Source organism: Dermacentor variabilis, chromosome 3 (assembly GCF_050947875.1).
Source record: "Dermacentor variabilis isolate Ectoservices chromosome 3, ASM5094787v1, whole genome shotgun sequence".
In the NCBI taxonomy this organism is placed as follows: domain Eukaryota; kingdom Metazoa; phylum Arthropoda; class Arachnida; order Ixodida; family Ixodidae; genus Dermacentor; species Dermacentor variabilis.
Genome location: NC_134570.1, coordinates 23,083,281 through 23,099,626, shown reverse-complemented (window position 1 = coordinate 23,099,626; position 16,346 = coordinate 23,083,281). Strand labels below are relative to the sequence as shown.

Genomic DNA, 16,346 nt, shown 5'->3' with positions numbered 1-16,346 from the left:
ATGACTCGCGTAACGCCCTCGAACTTCGCCGGCCGTGTTGTGTCCGCGCGCGCTCGAAATCTCGAAGCAGGCAGCCCCTTCGCGGTCTTCCTAATGTGTGCGTGCGTGTGTGTGAGGAACACATTACCTTTTAATTTCGTGTAACAATCCTGTTTCTTCAGGCGGATTACTGAAATAGCGGACATGACTTCAATAAGAAATCGAAACATTCAGTTAGCTAACAAATTTCTATCAATTTTCTATTTTTCTGGCACAATAGCAAAAAGTTAAACCAGATATCAGTAATGAGCGACTTCCTTTTGACCTCGCCCAGTCGTATCCAGGTTAGAATATTCGGTGAAAAAAAAAAGGGGGGGAGGAGGGAGGCTAGGCGCAAGGACAAGAGCCGACATAAACGGGGCAAGAATTTGTCCTCTCTCTTGAGTCTCTTTTTCATTTCTTTCGTATATATTTTCGCCAATTTGTTCAATATGAAGCCTGTTAACAACAAGACCTGAAATCACAAAGCTAACTATATCCTAAATATGCTGGAAATACTGGAATATGCTTGATTGGTGTTACACTTAGCATCGTCCCGCAGTTAGCGGAGCTAGGTGGCTCTTGAAAAAATGATAATTGGAACACAAATGAACACAGCAGTTTGTCACCCCAAATATTGTCCACCTGCTCAGTAATCCACTTGAAGTGGCTGAGTTACCAAAGTGTGAACACATATAATGTTTGTACCAACCGTACCAACAATCGATAGCATTCCTTGTGCAAGTGCCTTGCTGTACAGGGCTACCGACGGCCTGTATAGGGCACAGACGAACTCGCTGATTTGCTTGCCACGTCAAATTAATGAAATCATGCAAGAAGCAGGCCAGACGTCTGCTCTCAAGTATTATACGTGACATCTTCAGCTGAAATGATGTTGCTCATCCGCCGGCATGGCAGCGCGCATGAGTGGTAGGCTGGCCAGCAACTCCCTGTGCTAGGTGCGTAGTACACAAACTCAAATGCCCAAGAAAGTGGTCAGGAGGACGGGATGTGGGTACGGCTCCGACCTCCGACAAGTTGCCTCTTCGCCCAATTTCTGCAATGCTTCCCACGGCTTCGTTTTCTGTTGGCCTCATGTGGTAGTGGTGCAAAAAAAACGGTTCTTTCGGTTCTTCTTGCGAGAGCGTATAGCACAAAGCTGTAAACGACGACAGGCAAGCCCCCCCCCCCCCTTCCCCTTTCCCTCTTTTTTGTTCCTTAGCTTTCGTAGCTTCCTGCGCCTATTTTTTATCTGGCCTTCTCACTTTTGTTCAACCAGAATATTTTACTGTCGAACCATCTTTCGGCACAGCCTGGGCATGCGACAAGAACATGCTGAGCGAGCATCCTTTTCGATCTCTCGCCAGTTCCCCCGCAGTCACTGCAAATGATGGCTGCCAGCTAGTGGCGCTCCAAATTCTGGTTTACATAAGTGGCGGCACATCACAACAAACCTCAGTCGGAAGTCAGCGCTTGTGCTTGTCTGTCGTCGTCTCGTTCGCTGCTTCGCGCTGTACGCATTGGGGGCAAAGCTAGTGAGATACCAACTATAGCCCAATCCGCTGCATACCCCTCGGTTCCTTTGATTCTTTGCGCTCATTACTCAAAAATATGTTCCATAGCATTTGCAGACATGCACAGGCAGCTTTAGATCTGTGTGTATGGGCGGCTATAATTCCTGGGCATTTTTTAAACGGGTGAACAATATTCCTAATGCTAAAATTAAATTCATGGATTTAACGTGCCAGCATCATAACCTGATTGTGAGGCACGCCGTAGTGGGACACTCTCGGATTAATTTTGACCACCTGGGGTTCTTTACCGTGCACCCAACGCACGCAACACGGGCGATTTTGCAATTCACCCCTGTCGAAATACAGCCGCCGCAGCCGGGATTTCATCCCGCGGCCTCATGCCTATAGCAGCGCAACGCCATAGCCACTTAGCCACCATGGAGGATAAATTCTCCTAATGCTATATATTCTGCCTTCTGTCGCTGGAATAAAGTCTGTTGTGGATTCTTTATCACCGAAGGAACATTAAAAAAAATCCTCAACTGCTGAGAGCCCATGTCTGGCTTTGGAAACATTTTCTGTGATGACGTACGGTAACATAAATGATGAATTTTGTATTGGGCACGTCTCATTCCACGGTGTCTGCTCCTTTGAGCTCGGAGATCACGTGGTCTCAACCTACTATTCGTGATGCGAATGGGCAACGCGACGCAACGGGGAGCAAATGAAAACAAGAGCAGGCATGACATCTGTGCCATGATAGAGCACCTACTCATTTACCTCTACCTTCTAGGTGCCTCTTCAACCCTGCTTGTTTTAACGCGAAACATTCTTTGCCTCATTCTTGACACGTTGTGGTGGGTAGGTGGGTTCCTGTCTCACATCGCTTTAAAAAAGAAAGTCGCAGTTTTCGCCCGAAAGGTGAAGCATCGATTGCGATAGCAAATTAGTAGACAGCTATACAAAACAAGGGTAGTAGGTTTATCAGCCGTATGAACTTGGAAACATTCGCTTACTAACTGAATTAACAAGCATGGTGTCAGCGCGCACAAGCAAACATGAACACATCACACTCGACGAACGCGGACACTCGCTGTCAAAACGCTGGTGAGAGCAAGCGCGGCAGCAGCAGCGAGCGAAATGAACTTCGTGCTCACGCATAAAAAAGTTTGCACCCTTCAATTTGGGGCGTATCTTGGCCAAAACAATAATTGTCATCTGTCTTGTCGCGAACGGCATTCGCGTTATCAGCGTGACATAGCATTCTCGACGGGAAAGTAGCGAGCGCAGAGTTTTCAAGAAAGGAAACGCTGATGACGACTATCGTTGTGCACTCTAAAAAAAAAAACCCTTTGGAGCGTATATTTGCTACACAACGATAATCGTCACCTGTCTTGCCCGCATTTCCTTTCTTGAAAACGCTGCGCTCGTTACTTTCCTGCTGGGAGTGCTATGTCATATTGATAACGCGCATGCCGTTCGTTACTGCAGTAACGAACGGCATGCGTGGGAGAGTGTGTGGGACAAATATACACCCCAAAGGGTGCAACTGTTTTAACGCTCTTAAAAAATGTACACCCTGTGGGGTTTATCTTGTGCCACAACGATAATCGTTATCTGTCTTGCCCGCGTTTCCTTTCTTTAACGCTGCGAGCCCGGCACTTCCCACACACGTACGGCATGCGCGTTATCAGTGTGACGCATCATTCCCGACGGGAAAGTAGTGAGCGCCGAGTTTTCAAGAAAGGAAGCGCAAGCAAGGCAGATGACGATTATTGTTGTGGGACAAATATACGCCCCAAAGGGTGCAACCGTTTTAAGAGTTAAGGGTACTCTCTACCACTTCAATGCAAGAGCGGAGAGAATACAGCGTGCACAAAGATATGAGCCGTATATTCAAGATACAGTGCGCGCGACCGCGCACGGCCGTGCAAAGTATACGCACTTGTTAGCGGAGTCGAAGCCGGGCCCCCTCCCTCCCTCGCTGACTCCGCGCTGCAAGTCATGCGAAGTCATGCTCGGGCGCGTGTGAGCAGGTCCACATTACTGGTTGATTATCAGTTCGGTTAGAAGATCAAAAGCTATTTATTTGGAACGCTCGTGTATTAGGAATACATGTGAGAGTTCTTTATCATGGCTATATATTTGTTTAGATAACCGAAATTTTCTATCTTGTTACCATTTCAAATTTTGACTACGAGTGTACAATAGGGAAATGAAGTCAGGCAAGTCACTTGGGCTATTTCTGTACCGATAACAGTTCACAGAAGCTGACGTATGCGGCACAACTCTTACGATTCGCGCAAGCGTTCGGTCATAGTAAAGCGCTCACGAGGCAACGAGGCAGCAGTCAGCAAATATGCACCTTTCGGACTTCGGCGATCACGGAGTTGGGGAACATGTCGCCGACGGCGCGCGAGATCAGCTTGGAGACCTTCTTTCCGTGCTGGTCACTGCTCATCTTGATGACCACGTTGCAGCGCTGGCCGCACGTCTGCTTGATGTCCACCGTGCGGCCGAGCACCATGAAGCTCCCGTACGAAAGGATGGCCAGCCGGTCACAGAATATGTCGCTCTCGGACATACTGCGGCCACAGCCAGTGCGTGAATTAGAAAGGATGGATGGGAGAGGTCGACCGGAGTGGTGGTCACGTCCACGAATGCCACCATTTGTTTATTGCCACGATTGTTGTATTTAGTTCTGGGCTTACGTATGTCCTTGTCAAAAAACACCTTGTCAAACCTTGTCAAACCTTGTCAAAAAACAGACCTTCCAGTAAACTTACCCGACATTGATTTTTGCTTGCCCTTCTGTGCCATATTTTTACGCTGGCACTGTTGAGCCGTGAACAGCATAGATAGATAGATAGATAGATAGATAGATAGATAGATAGATAGATAGATAGATAGATAGATAGATAGATAGATAGATAGATAGATAGATAGATAGATAGATAGATAGATAGATAGATAGAGATAGATATAGATAGATAGATAGATAGATAGATAGATAGATAGATAGATAGATAGATAGATAGATAGATAGATAGATAGATAGATAGATAGATAGATAGATAGATAGATAGATAGATAGATAGATATAGATAGATAGATAGATAGATAGATAGATAGATAGATAGATAGATATAGATAGATAGATAGATAGATAGATATAGATAGATAGATATAGATAGATAGATATAGATAGATAGATAGATAGATAGATAGATAGATAGATAGATAGATAGATAGATAGATAGATAGATAGATAGATAGATAGATAGATAGATAGATAGATAGATGCGAAAGCCACAAGAAGGGGCCGTATTCTGTAACGGTTCGCTCTGGAAGCGTACGGTCTGGCTGTTACGTCTGGGTTACGTCACTGGAAGAGTGGGACGTCGCGGCGCGAGGGAGACCATTGAACGAGCGGCCTTCTACCGCAAGGTCACGTCATCACTTTTGTTTGTCAGTCATCATTTTGTCCGCCCCAAGAAGGTCAGCAGCCGTGGCTGAGCTTCTTATGGCGGACGATTGCGACGAGAGTTCCGTCCACACATCCCACAACTTCGTGAATCTTGCTGAGGTCAAGGAAGCGTTCTTGACGGCGACTTTCTCCTGCAGCGTGGAGAGAAATCTCACACACCTTTCTCTTTTCCCTCAACCATAATCACCCTAGCGACGACGGTAATGATGCGACTGACTGACGGTTGCGACAACCCAATAGCTTCTACATTCCAGACGCACCGCTGAAAACAAGCCGTAGCAAAAAAAAAAAAGAAAGAATGAATGAAAGACGCAGCACGTACAGCACTTTCGTAGCAGTATCAACAATAGTAAACCTTGTGGTCCGCGATACTCAAGCTCGTCGCAAATTCATCGCATTCTGTTTTTGGGGCGCCCAAAAAGCCTTCGGAACTCACCTTAAGCTCACGTCGTACGCGGCGCGAAATTGCCTCTCGTCACGTCGTTATCTTTGGCCAACGCTCGCCAGAAACACAACCAAAGAAGCCACTATCGGTGCCCCTCTCGTAACGCCGGCCAGCGTGAGACTAGCAGACGGCCACGGTTGCCGTAGCAACCTTCGATATCATGCTCGCGGATGAGCGCGACCCTCGAGCTAACAACTTATCCGCGGTTACTCTCGCGGACGACAGGTTCCTGCCCAAATGATTGACAACCTGTGTGACGATAACAAAATTTGTAGTCGCGCCTACCAGTGATGACGACAACGAAGCGCCAACCAATGGCGTTCGTGAGAGCGAACTCGTTCCAAAGCGAACCGTTACAGAATACGGTAATACGGCCCCAGCCCCCCCTCCCCCTCCCCCCCAAAGAAAGGAAAAGAAAACTGGCAGAGGGACAGAGAAACAAGCATAAGTTATGCAGACTGATTTTCAAGTCCGCTGTTATATCTTGCTGCCTTGTTCATTTAAATTTTCTGATCTCTCAGTTTATTGTAGTTTGTGTAGCGCAAACTCTGCTATGATTCTCCCCCTCTCTTCTTTTTATATTTGGAAAGTGTTGCTTCAATAAATTTCAGTTGACAGTGCAGCGGTTATCCTTTCTGTTTATATGCTTGTCTGTGTGAGTTTCTTTATTATTATTTTTCGCACTGTTTGTAACTTTCCTGAAAATGAAGGCATACCAACTCGCCCAACTTTCGCTACTTTTGAATAAATAGATATTTTCTCTTTGTAAGCGGCGGTGAGTGGTGTCGCATTGCCATAAAGGCAAATTTACGAGTTTCATAATTTTATTAATTCTCTGGCAGTTCTGCTCCGCCGCCTTTCTCCGCCAATCCTGCTGCATTTTACACCAGACATCAACGAGGAGCGTCTCCAGCCGCTGCGAATTACAAGCAGGAGCGGTTGCACAATAGCTCACTGTTGCGCAGTTTTACGGAAAAGCGTTCTTGTTATAGTACAATGCCACAGGCAACTAGCAGGGTTTTACCGCGACACAAACGTTTCCAAAATCTGACTAGAAATCACGAGAGCAACGATATCATTCATCACGGAAATTTTTGCGTATCCAAGAGCACGTAAAGTTTCAACTGTGGGAGTGAATGGTAATGGCCGAAGTCTGCGGACGTCTCTTTCGAAGAAAATACTGACTTTGGGAGTGGATTATACGGTAAATAAACAGGAGTTCTACGGAAATCTCGTTATAAAAATGCGCTCTTGAACGATATAAAAAGCTGTGCGAGTTTTCACAGTAACCACAACAGTGGGAAGGATGAACAGCGTGTTTTAATGTCATAAATGTGAAACGCAATTACGTCGCTTTAGAAGACCGCTGACGTATCTGATTCGGACAAAATCTGTTGTGTTTAATTATAACAAAAGAATTGTATAACGCTTAAGAGGAAGCTTTAGCTCGGGCCCAACTACGGCGCAGCGTTTTCAAATACACGTAAAACGCAAAAACGTTTTTCTGAGATAACCACTGGAACGATTTTAATGAAATTTATTGCATTTGAGAGATGAAGTTAAATTATAGTGGCTGTTGGAAGCAGAGTTTCAATTTAGAGTCTGAATTTTGTTTTAAAAATTTTCAAAAATTCGCAAGTTTGAAAAATATAGAAGCACTAAGTTTACAAATTAATAACCCTGCATCAAGAACAGATATCGCGGTTCAGTAAACGGCATCTATTAGATCAATGAAAGCGAACAAATTCCATGCCATTTTATATCTTACATGAATCTGTTACGTTGTGTACAAGGATTCTGCAAAAGCTATATTTCCATATTACAAATTTTTTTAGATTCATGTGTAACATATCAATTTCATCCGGTTTAGATGTGCTATTAGATGCGATTCACGGTATTGTGATATCATTTTTCATTGCTGAGTTACAGAGTTGTAAACTTGATAGTTTCGCATTCCGAATTTTCGATTTTTGCCAATTTTTAATAAAGAAATGACGACCTAAATCGAAAATTTGAAACCGACAGTCACTAGATTTTAAGTTTTTCCTTTAAATGCAACAAACGTCGTAAAAACTGGTGCAGTGGTTGCCGAGAAAAACGTATTTTCCTTTTGGATGTATTTATATAGGAGCACCCGAGCTAACGCTTCTTCTTAAGCTTCGCCTTTAAGAGTGGAACGCGATGGCATTCAAAGATCCCTGACTGCTTCTCACGTCTCCCGGCAAATGCAGCTGATGTAACCGCAATGTTTACCGGAAAACACTGGCGGCGAACGCTATGCACGAAGGTGAGCTATTTGGTAGAAACGCGGCCTCTTGCGTAGGCCAATCCCGGAGGTAGTGCACAGCCACGTCAAAAAAAAAAAAACGTCATTTTCCTGGCACTAACTTGTTTTTCTCTCTTCATTTATTTATTTTTTCCATTGCCGAAAACAGATGAATTAAGGCACCAAGTTTACAGCTCTATAAATATGAGCTACGAATAGATAGATAGCTCTATTCTGTAAACTAGAAATTTGGGGCATCTAGAACGGACAATTATAACATTGCATTAGACTTTGCATGAGCTGGTTTACTTGCTTACGCCAGTGTTGCAAGACAAAAAAAAAATGCCGCAATTTTGTTAAAAGGTTAAGAAACTGTGATACCCAATTTTGTTGCAATGTTACAGTAGCAAAAACACGACTTATCTTCTTTTGTAATTTACAGTTTTCAGCTATTTTGCGCCTAGAAATACAGGCTTTAAGTATAAAATCTGCTCCAGATATTTAGCATAACTCTGTTCTTAATTATAAGAAATTTAATTCTAACCCACTAGAAGTTAATGTTTTTCTTTAATGCAACAAATTTTATTCAAATCGGTCAAGAACTTTACTAGATGGAGCATTTCTTTGTTTACTATGTATCTGAAAGTAGAAGCATCATCTTCATTTTATGGCCGAATCCACGCTTGTATAGTAAGCGGGTCACAACAACAGCCGCACACCATGGCAGGTCTGCACGTTTTGAACTGAACGTCACGTCGAAGAGCCAATCCACAATCAAGCTCTGGAAAAAATATATATCACGCTAATTGTCGCCACCGTTGCGCCACAGCCTTTTTGTGGGCTCTGACCTTATGGCGTGACTTTACAGCTGAAAACGCTTACTAGTGTTTAAGATGGGGCGAGTTGGTATTGCATTCTAAAACTAGTACAGAGCAACATAGAAAGAAAGAAACAGTTGGAAGTCGGCGCTCTGTCCCTTCATCTGGCCGGCTCGGCTTGTTTCTTCCTTTCTGTGTTGCGCTGTACCAGTTTTAGATCGAAAACACGTAGGTCTTCAGCTACTGACAGGCTACATGCTTGTAAACTAACTGGTACAGTGCAGGCAAGGAAAGCAAGCGGCTCATTGACACTTTCCTCGTCAGTTCCCCGCCTTGAACCTTACTTAACAAAGTTTTGAAAACTTACCCACGTACGTCTATAAATCGTTCCTATTTGTTCCTATATTATTTCGTCTTACTCAATTTTTTATCTGCATGGAATGTGGCGGCAGTTTCTTTGTGACATCGTGTTCTGCATTTTGTCTACAGCGACATATTCTTATTCTGACAAGTTAAAAAAATCATTTAGCGTTTATCTCGCTCGCTCACTCGCTCGCTCCCTCCCTCCCTCCCTCCCTCCCTCCCTCCCTCCCTCCCTCCCTCCCTCCCTTCCTTCCTTCCTTCCTTCCTTCCTCCCTCCCTCCCTCCCTCCCTCCCTCACTCACTCACTCACTCACTCAGTAAAACACTTGGCACAAGCTCACTGAGAAAAATAGTGCTCCAATAACGAATGTTGTTGGAGCCATCGTTTCGACAACGGGACTTGTCTTTTATCTCTCAAAGAAGTTTCCAAGCTTTCTGGCTTTGGGGAACCCCACCTGCTTACCCAAAGTGCTGCGGAACCTCCCTCCTTTACCGACTTATTTTTCCGCCCATGTGCTTATCCAGAGCCTCGCGATTATTGTTGCGATGAATTAATCTTTCTCGCGAAGAGTACCGAAGTACGGAAGGGGGGGTTTAGATTGGTAAATTGCTAAACAGGTTGCAATATTTCTTACCGATAAATGTGAAGCGCAATATTTACAACGCGCTTATACATTCGCGATTAACCTATTGTTTCCTGGTTTGGTCAAACACTACACAAACTAACTTAAAATCAATTCAAACACTCCAAAACCGCGCACTGCGCGCGATAGGTAACTTAGAACGTATTGATACCACTAAACCATACTATAACAAATATAAAATATTAACAGTATCAAAACTTCACACTTACAAATTATTCCTTGAAATTTCACGGCAATTCTGGGCAGACAGATGTTCCTTCCAAAGCAAATACCATGGCAGAATGACAAGCTATAACCTAAGAAGAACTCTGATAGGAAAACCACGTTGCAGAACAAAATACGGAGATCAAAACCTAGCAGTTCAACTTCCTAACCTTCTAAACGACTACCCCTTGGTATTGGACCTGCTAAATTCTGGAATTTCAAAGTAAAGCTTTAAGCAGACGGTAAAAGAATTGTTACTATCCGAAGACTAATAGAAATGTTCAACTACAAGTATAAAAAATTTCGTACATGTTTTTATTTGTGCGCTTCAAGTGCTTAGAAAACTGTGTAAGATTTAACATTTTGTCTTTCTTTTTACGTTAATTGTGTACTCAAGTGTTGGAAAATGTTTACTACTTTAATGTCACGTGTGCTCTCCTGAAAGCCTGCCACTGCTATTTTGCTGCCAATGTACGGGTGGCACGGCCTAGTCAAGGAATTGTTTGCGTTTAGTCGTGTCCCCTAAGACAATCTGTGCATTGTCTTAAAGAAAGAAAGAAAGAAAGAAAGAAGGAAAGAAAGAAAGAAAGAAAGAAAGAAAGAAAGAAAGAAAGAAAGAAAGAAAGAAAGAAAGAAAGAAAGAAAGAAAGAAAGAAAGAAAGAAAGAAAGAAATTTGAACTCTAACGTAAACATCCGTCAAAGGGGGGTTTGGTGAATTCGTCTAGGTCGCTCGCAGGACCCTAAAACAGTTTTCGCGGTACTCTTCGCACCCTTCCTGATAACAAATCTTTCTGTCACCCTGTCTTGTTTGCTTGGTTCGTCCGCACATTTAGGCCTCTAACAGGCAGCGAAACCAGTTCACATTTCCACAGCAGCTCGCTTCGACCACGGCGAAGTACACATGCAATGCCGAACCAGGCAAGCAAAGATTCCCAATGCTTTCTAAAACTATTCGAACAAAAAAATGGTATCATGGTATCTCGTTACTGAGTATAAGCGAGAACAAAGCAGCTGTAAGCGCAACATCATTTCTTTTCAAAGACATCAGAATAAAAACACAGAGTCGTCGGTCACTTCGGGATCCTCACCGGCGTGAGGTGAAGAGTACGGTGAGGTTGCACTCGTTGTGCACCCGTCCCAGCGACTGGAAGAGGCGGCTCCGGGTGGCCGGATCCACACCCGCCGTGCACTCGTCCAGAACGAGCACAGGTGGTCGGCCCGCGAGCGCCATGGCCACGGTCAGCTTGCGCCGGTGCGTGCTTCTGTAAGAACGTGCACGTCACCCATAAGGTCTTCACGTCTTCGACCATGCTCCTTTGCAGTGGCGTAGCCAGGAATCTTTTTCGGGGAGAGGAGGGGGGGGGGGGCAGGTTCCCGCGGTGTGCCGAGTTTGCGCTAGCTTCACGCGTGCGCGCCATATCCGGCATGTTCCCGCCGTGCGTGTCGAGTTTGCGTGTGTTCGATTCCTACGGCCGCCGGGCACCCACCGGTTCGCCGTTGAACGTGGGCACAAGCGTTTCCCGGCCTGGCGCTCGGCTTTCTTCAGGTGATATGCTTGGGAAAGGAGCCTGCGCCCGTCAAGTCCCGTCGAAACCCTCGACTTTGCTGACTTCACATGGATTTAGCGTATCTGGGATCTGGCTATCTTGTAATCACTTCCAGAAGAAAAAAAATCAGTGGTGATTTAGTGGTAAATGCAAGAGAAATGCGCTAACATAGCGTCGCACTTCTTTGAGGTCTCGGATTTATTATTTAAGCCACGTTACAAAGTGTCGTTGTGGAACTCATTAGATACATCTTGTCTCTTCGAGGAACACAGTGCAACTGGCGGTGGTTGGGAGCAGACCACCGTCAGTAGCACTATATACCTCTACCGCGCGACCGGCTTCCCACACTTCACACACACATACACTTTTTTTTTCGTTTTGGCGCTGCTAACGCTATAAGAAAGACAGGGTCAAACAAGTGTCAACGCTAGACAAGGTATACGTAATGCGTGTGAAACAAGATACGAAATGAGTGAATAATCAACATGAAAAAAAGACAGAATAGACAGATACAGCCAACATTTAAAGGGCAACTCCGGCTATTTTTCGATGTCTGCTGATCTCAGTAAAATTTTGAATTTACGTTTTCTTTTGCACTCTAATTATCTGTGCCAAACAATATGGCTGCAAGTCATTTAGTTTTTCTGAAAATGAATTTTAAAGATGGGTTGCGTGTTCCCGACTCATGACTTTTTGGTGGCCACCCTGTGTTCGTGACGTCAGAGACTGCACCGCCACTGTCGCTGAAATCGCCGCTGAAATCGCCGTTGTCTCGTTCGGAAAATCTGCAAAAGCTCCCTGTGTCGTCAGGAGGCATCATCAGCGTCGCTTCTTTGGCGTTAGGCGCCACGTGCACTGCGTGTTTAGCAAGCGTTGTGGTGTTTACATTACGGTAGTGTAGTATCTGACGTCATCGACTCATCGTGACGTCACTCGAAGCAGCTACCCGTTTCGGTTTCGGTATCTCGTTTATTGGCTATTTAAAATTACTGATGAATTTCTAAGCAACTTGAACCACTCTACCGGTGACAGGACGGTCAATGCCATTTGAAAATGACAATATCCTAATATCGTTAAAAAGAACGCCGGAGCTGCCCTTTAATCATTAAGTCATTTGAACCTTCAGGTTCGTCGACACTTGGTTAGCCCTTTCTTTCCTTTTTTTTTTTCAATACATCCCCGACACCTCCTCGAAACCGCAGCGAACGAAGCCTAGTCAATCCTGTGGTTGTTGACCATGCGTAAAACACGGAACAAACTAGCTGCTACATTCCCTTTTTATGCTTAATTTATCTATCTATGACATAAGTACTCTGCTAATCCTCTGCACGTGTTCTTAAGTAAACGGAACTCCGGTTAATAGAAACCTGTTTCTCCGGTTTCTTGAGGTTTTGTTGAATGAGTTCTATTGCAATGGACTAACTAACAAAGTAATTCACTAATTAAACATTTTCTAATTACTTTATGGCACATGCTGCAATTTGGGAATTGGAGCCGGTCAGTTCAAAATAAATTCTGAGCTAGCACCAGTTTTCACGCATGCGTTTCCAAATTGCACGACGAAGTGAATTGGTCACTTAAATATGTCCTCTACTGCTCAGGACGCCGTCATGTGCAAAAATAAGTGACAGAACAGTGCATTCTTGCTTGACGGCGCTTATAAAAAAAACTGATGCTCGTTTAAAAACCATTCCAAGTGGACGTACGCGTCACGAGAACTTACCGACTTCATGAATTGTAACATGTGCCCATAAGTGATTACTCAGGATGTTAATTTTGTTCATTATTCAATTATGTATTTCAATTTATAATGCAAGTAATGACCACCTCTCGAGTAGTCCAACTCCAGAAATGAAACAGTGCTGTCGTAGGCGACGTTAATAAGTCTATAAATCACAGTTTGAATCTCTATTGGTGATGCCTACATCGGTTAAGGTTGACCCTAAAAAGGGTCTATCTACATTGGCCCAACTACAAGTGATACATTTCGTTGGCCAGCTTTCTTCTTCCTTTTTTTCCTCCCAATTTTATTTCATTAAGTCGAGCTTGGATATAGCCAACACCTTTGTAGCATAAGATGTGTTTGCTATATTAGAAATTTATTATAATCGGGCTTGTACTTAATTATTACTTAATTAAAAATTCCGATAAGAAACAGAAAGAGGTGCAGAACAGCTTCTTCATTTCCAAAAATAACGCGCACTGCGATAACGCTGGCTGAAATTGCTGGTTGAAGCTTCTTTCAGTAATCTACCCCTGCAGTAACAGTAATTCTAGTCCTAGTGCTGTATTATTCGAAGAGGCGGACATCAATAGTAGAGAAACCTAAAAACATATTCAACTAAATAACTTCCTCATTAATTACTTAACGGCACGTATTGAAATTTACGAATTGTAACCGGTGAGTTTGTAAGATGCATCCACTGGAAATGAATCTTCCGGATTACACCAGTTTCGACATATTATTTCGCAAAGTGTGGGACGAAATACATGGGCGTTCCAGTCACTTGCGTGTTGCAGTGCATAAAAGAGCGCCTTGGTAAAAAAAGTGAATGCAACAACAGTGCATTATTGCGGCGCGTTCGATGGCGCATATATCTTCAAACTGGCTTCATTCTGGAAATTCATTCTAAGCAGATACGCCTTGCAAACTCACCGGTTACAATCTGCAAATGCGTCACATGTGCCGTAAAGGAATTAAGAATTAGTGAAATTTTTTTAAATAGTTGTATATGTATTTTGATTCCTTGAGCAAGTAACGCCCGCCTCTCTGAATAGGCCTAGAATTACGTTACCTGCAACAGGTGATTTTTAAAAGATTCCGCAAAACTTACAAATGATCCCCCCTGTGTTTACCTATACAGTGCTTACGAGCAGTTGTAGACCGTGAGCGACAGCGCCTTGCGCAGCCCGAGACGAGAGTCGAGGTAGTGCACCTCGGCCTGCAGCTCCTGCTTCTGCACTCCGCGCAGCCGCGCCATGAGCAGCACCAGCTCCTCGCCCGTGTACTTGTCCAGCAGAGGGTCCTGCTGGGGGCAGTAGCCCACCTGCTGCTGGTACTGCACGCGCCGTGGATCACGGGAATATTAATAGCTGCTATATATGGAGACGTGGCGTTGAAATGTTGATTTGCCTATAGCTCTCCGCGATGTGGCGCCTCTACAGAAAATGCGGGCACCGGACAGCACAGAGGCAGCAAAGTGAACACTGCGAACGCCTTCTCCGTCTGCACTATACACTACGTCACTCAAAGAGCGTGTCGCTGAGATAGATGGTTAAAACTTGCAGTTTTTACACCATATACTTTAGACGGGACAAAGAAGCAACCACAACACCCTGGCGCTGGTCATCTGTCTACTTCTAGGTCCCGTCTATAAGGTGCGCGCTTGTTGAACGTCCAACGATGTCATTTCTCCGGCGTATAGCGGTCTCGGCAGTTGGACGACATCGTTGATGAGCCACCGCGGCAGCTCGAAAGCGCCATTTGCTAAAAAGTGTGAGCGGGAGGCAAATCAACTTCTGGGAGTTCTGCGTGCAAAAACTGCGATCCGATCGACGGGGCACGCCGTGATGCGGGACTCATTTTGGATCAACTGGGTTTCTTCAACGCGCACTTAGGTCTCAGGTACGCCAGCGTTTTCTGCGCTTCGCCCGGAGTGTGGGCAACGAAACGCGGGGGCTCACGTTGAGCGGCCGTCGGCGGGCGTCGATGCCGTTGATGAAGACGTTGCCGGCGTCGGGGCGCACGATGCCGGCGATGATGCGCAGCAGGAGCGAGCGGCCGGCCTGGCCCAGGCCGAGGATCCCGAACACCTCCGCCGGCGGCACGTGGAAGCTGAGAGGCCCCAGCGTGCCCGTCTTGGTCGCCTCGAGCACCACGAGACCGGCGGGCGCACGGTGCAGGTCGGCGACCGACTCGGCTGTCCCGGCGCTGGATCGGCCGCTGGCGTCCCCTTCGGAGGAGCGCGAGGCCTGCGCCGCTTTTCCTTTGACTTGAGCGTTGAGCAGCAGGTAGCGCATGAGGCCCGCCACGAACTGCTTCTCCTCCGTCACGCTCTTCTCCTCGCTGCTCGGCTCCTTGCCGCCGGGCTTGTCCGCTTTGTCTGCGTTACGATATAATACGATGTGCCCTGTTTATTCGCGCAATCGTGTACAAATTGTTGAAGCAAACAAGCCTCAAGATGAATGTAATTCATGCAAGGCGTACAGCTGACTACGCGACTCTCACTTTTTTGTATTGCGTTATACCGGCAAGAAAAAATACCGGCAAACATTAACGCTTTGCAAATATTACCCGGGAAGTCGATGCCCCATGACGTCGTGATTGACTTGCTCCGTCCCTTTAGTCGCTTCGGCTGCCATGCTATATACGGGGGCCACTCAGACGTAACATGCGCAGCATACTGTTTCTTTTTTTTCTTTTTCTTTTTTGTGAACGAACGTACATCGTCCATAGGCAGGCCTTGTCAATCAATCAATTTATTATTATTGTACTGGAGGTTAATTACAGCATATAAAATATACAGACGACGCTCCCATGTACAAGAATGCAACGGGACCCACGGGACCCTGATTTCTAAAGCAAGATCTTGTTGCGGTATACCTTGGGTGATAAAGACTGCTGAGCCATCATAACTACCTGAAGAACGGTGGCAGTACTCAACTTCGTACGATGGCAGGCCGAAAAGGTTCGCGTCACACGAGCATAGGCAAGTTTTCGATATGCAACCGATGGAGAAGAAATTAGCAAGAGAACCTATAAAGTTACTGGCATTATTTGAATCTTTCTGGAGTTTCGTGCTTTACAATGTGCCAGCGAACGATTACTTTCAGCTGGCATGTGATGTGCCTCTTCAGGAGATAGCAAAGCCATCACGAGAAGATGGAAACGAAAAAAGTTTTCAGAACAAAAATGCATAAAGAACATCGTTGCTATGTAAAGACGCTTAGGTCATTTTCTTTGACAATGCGATATACCTTGCTATCACCAGTCTTGCGAGGCCTCAAACGGCAATTGTCATGTGTGCGCTTTTAACAGT

The 16,346-nt window shown here is 45.2% G+C and overlaps 1 protein-coding gene across 1 annotated transcript in view; it reads right to left on the bottom strand.

Annotated features, from left to right (window-relative positions):
* LOC142575272 (phospholipid-transporting ATPase ABCA3-like) overlaps positions 1–16,346 on the bottom strand; it is a 55,973-nt gene that overhangs the window by 411 nt on the left and 39,216 nt on the right. The window contains exons 19-22 of the mRNA XM_075684489.1: positions 14,992–15,410; positions 14,179–14,366; positions 10,849–11,022; positions 3,898–4,117 (exon numbers count right to left, since the gene is read on the bottom strand). Of these exons, the coding sequence (XP_075540604.1) occupies positions 3,898–4,117; positions 10,849–11,022; positions 14,179–14,366; positions 14,992–15,410 (1,001 nt within the window). The remainder of the gene's footprint in view (positions 1–3,897; positions 4,118–10,848; positions 11,023–14,178; positions 14,367–14,991; positions 15,411–16,346) is intronic.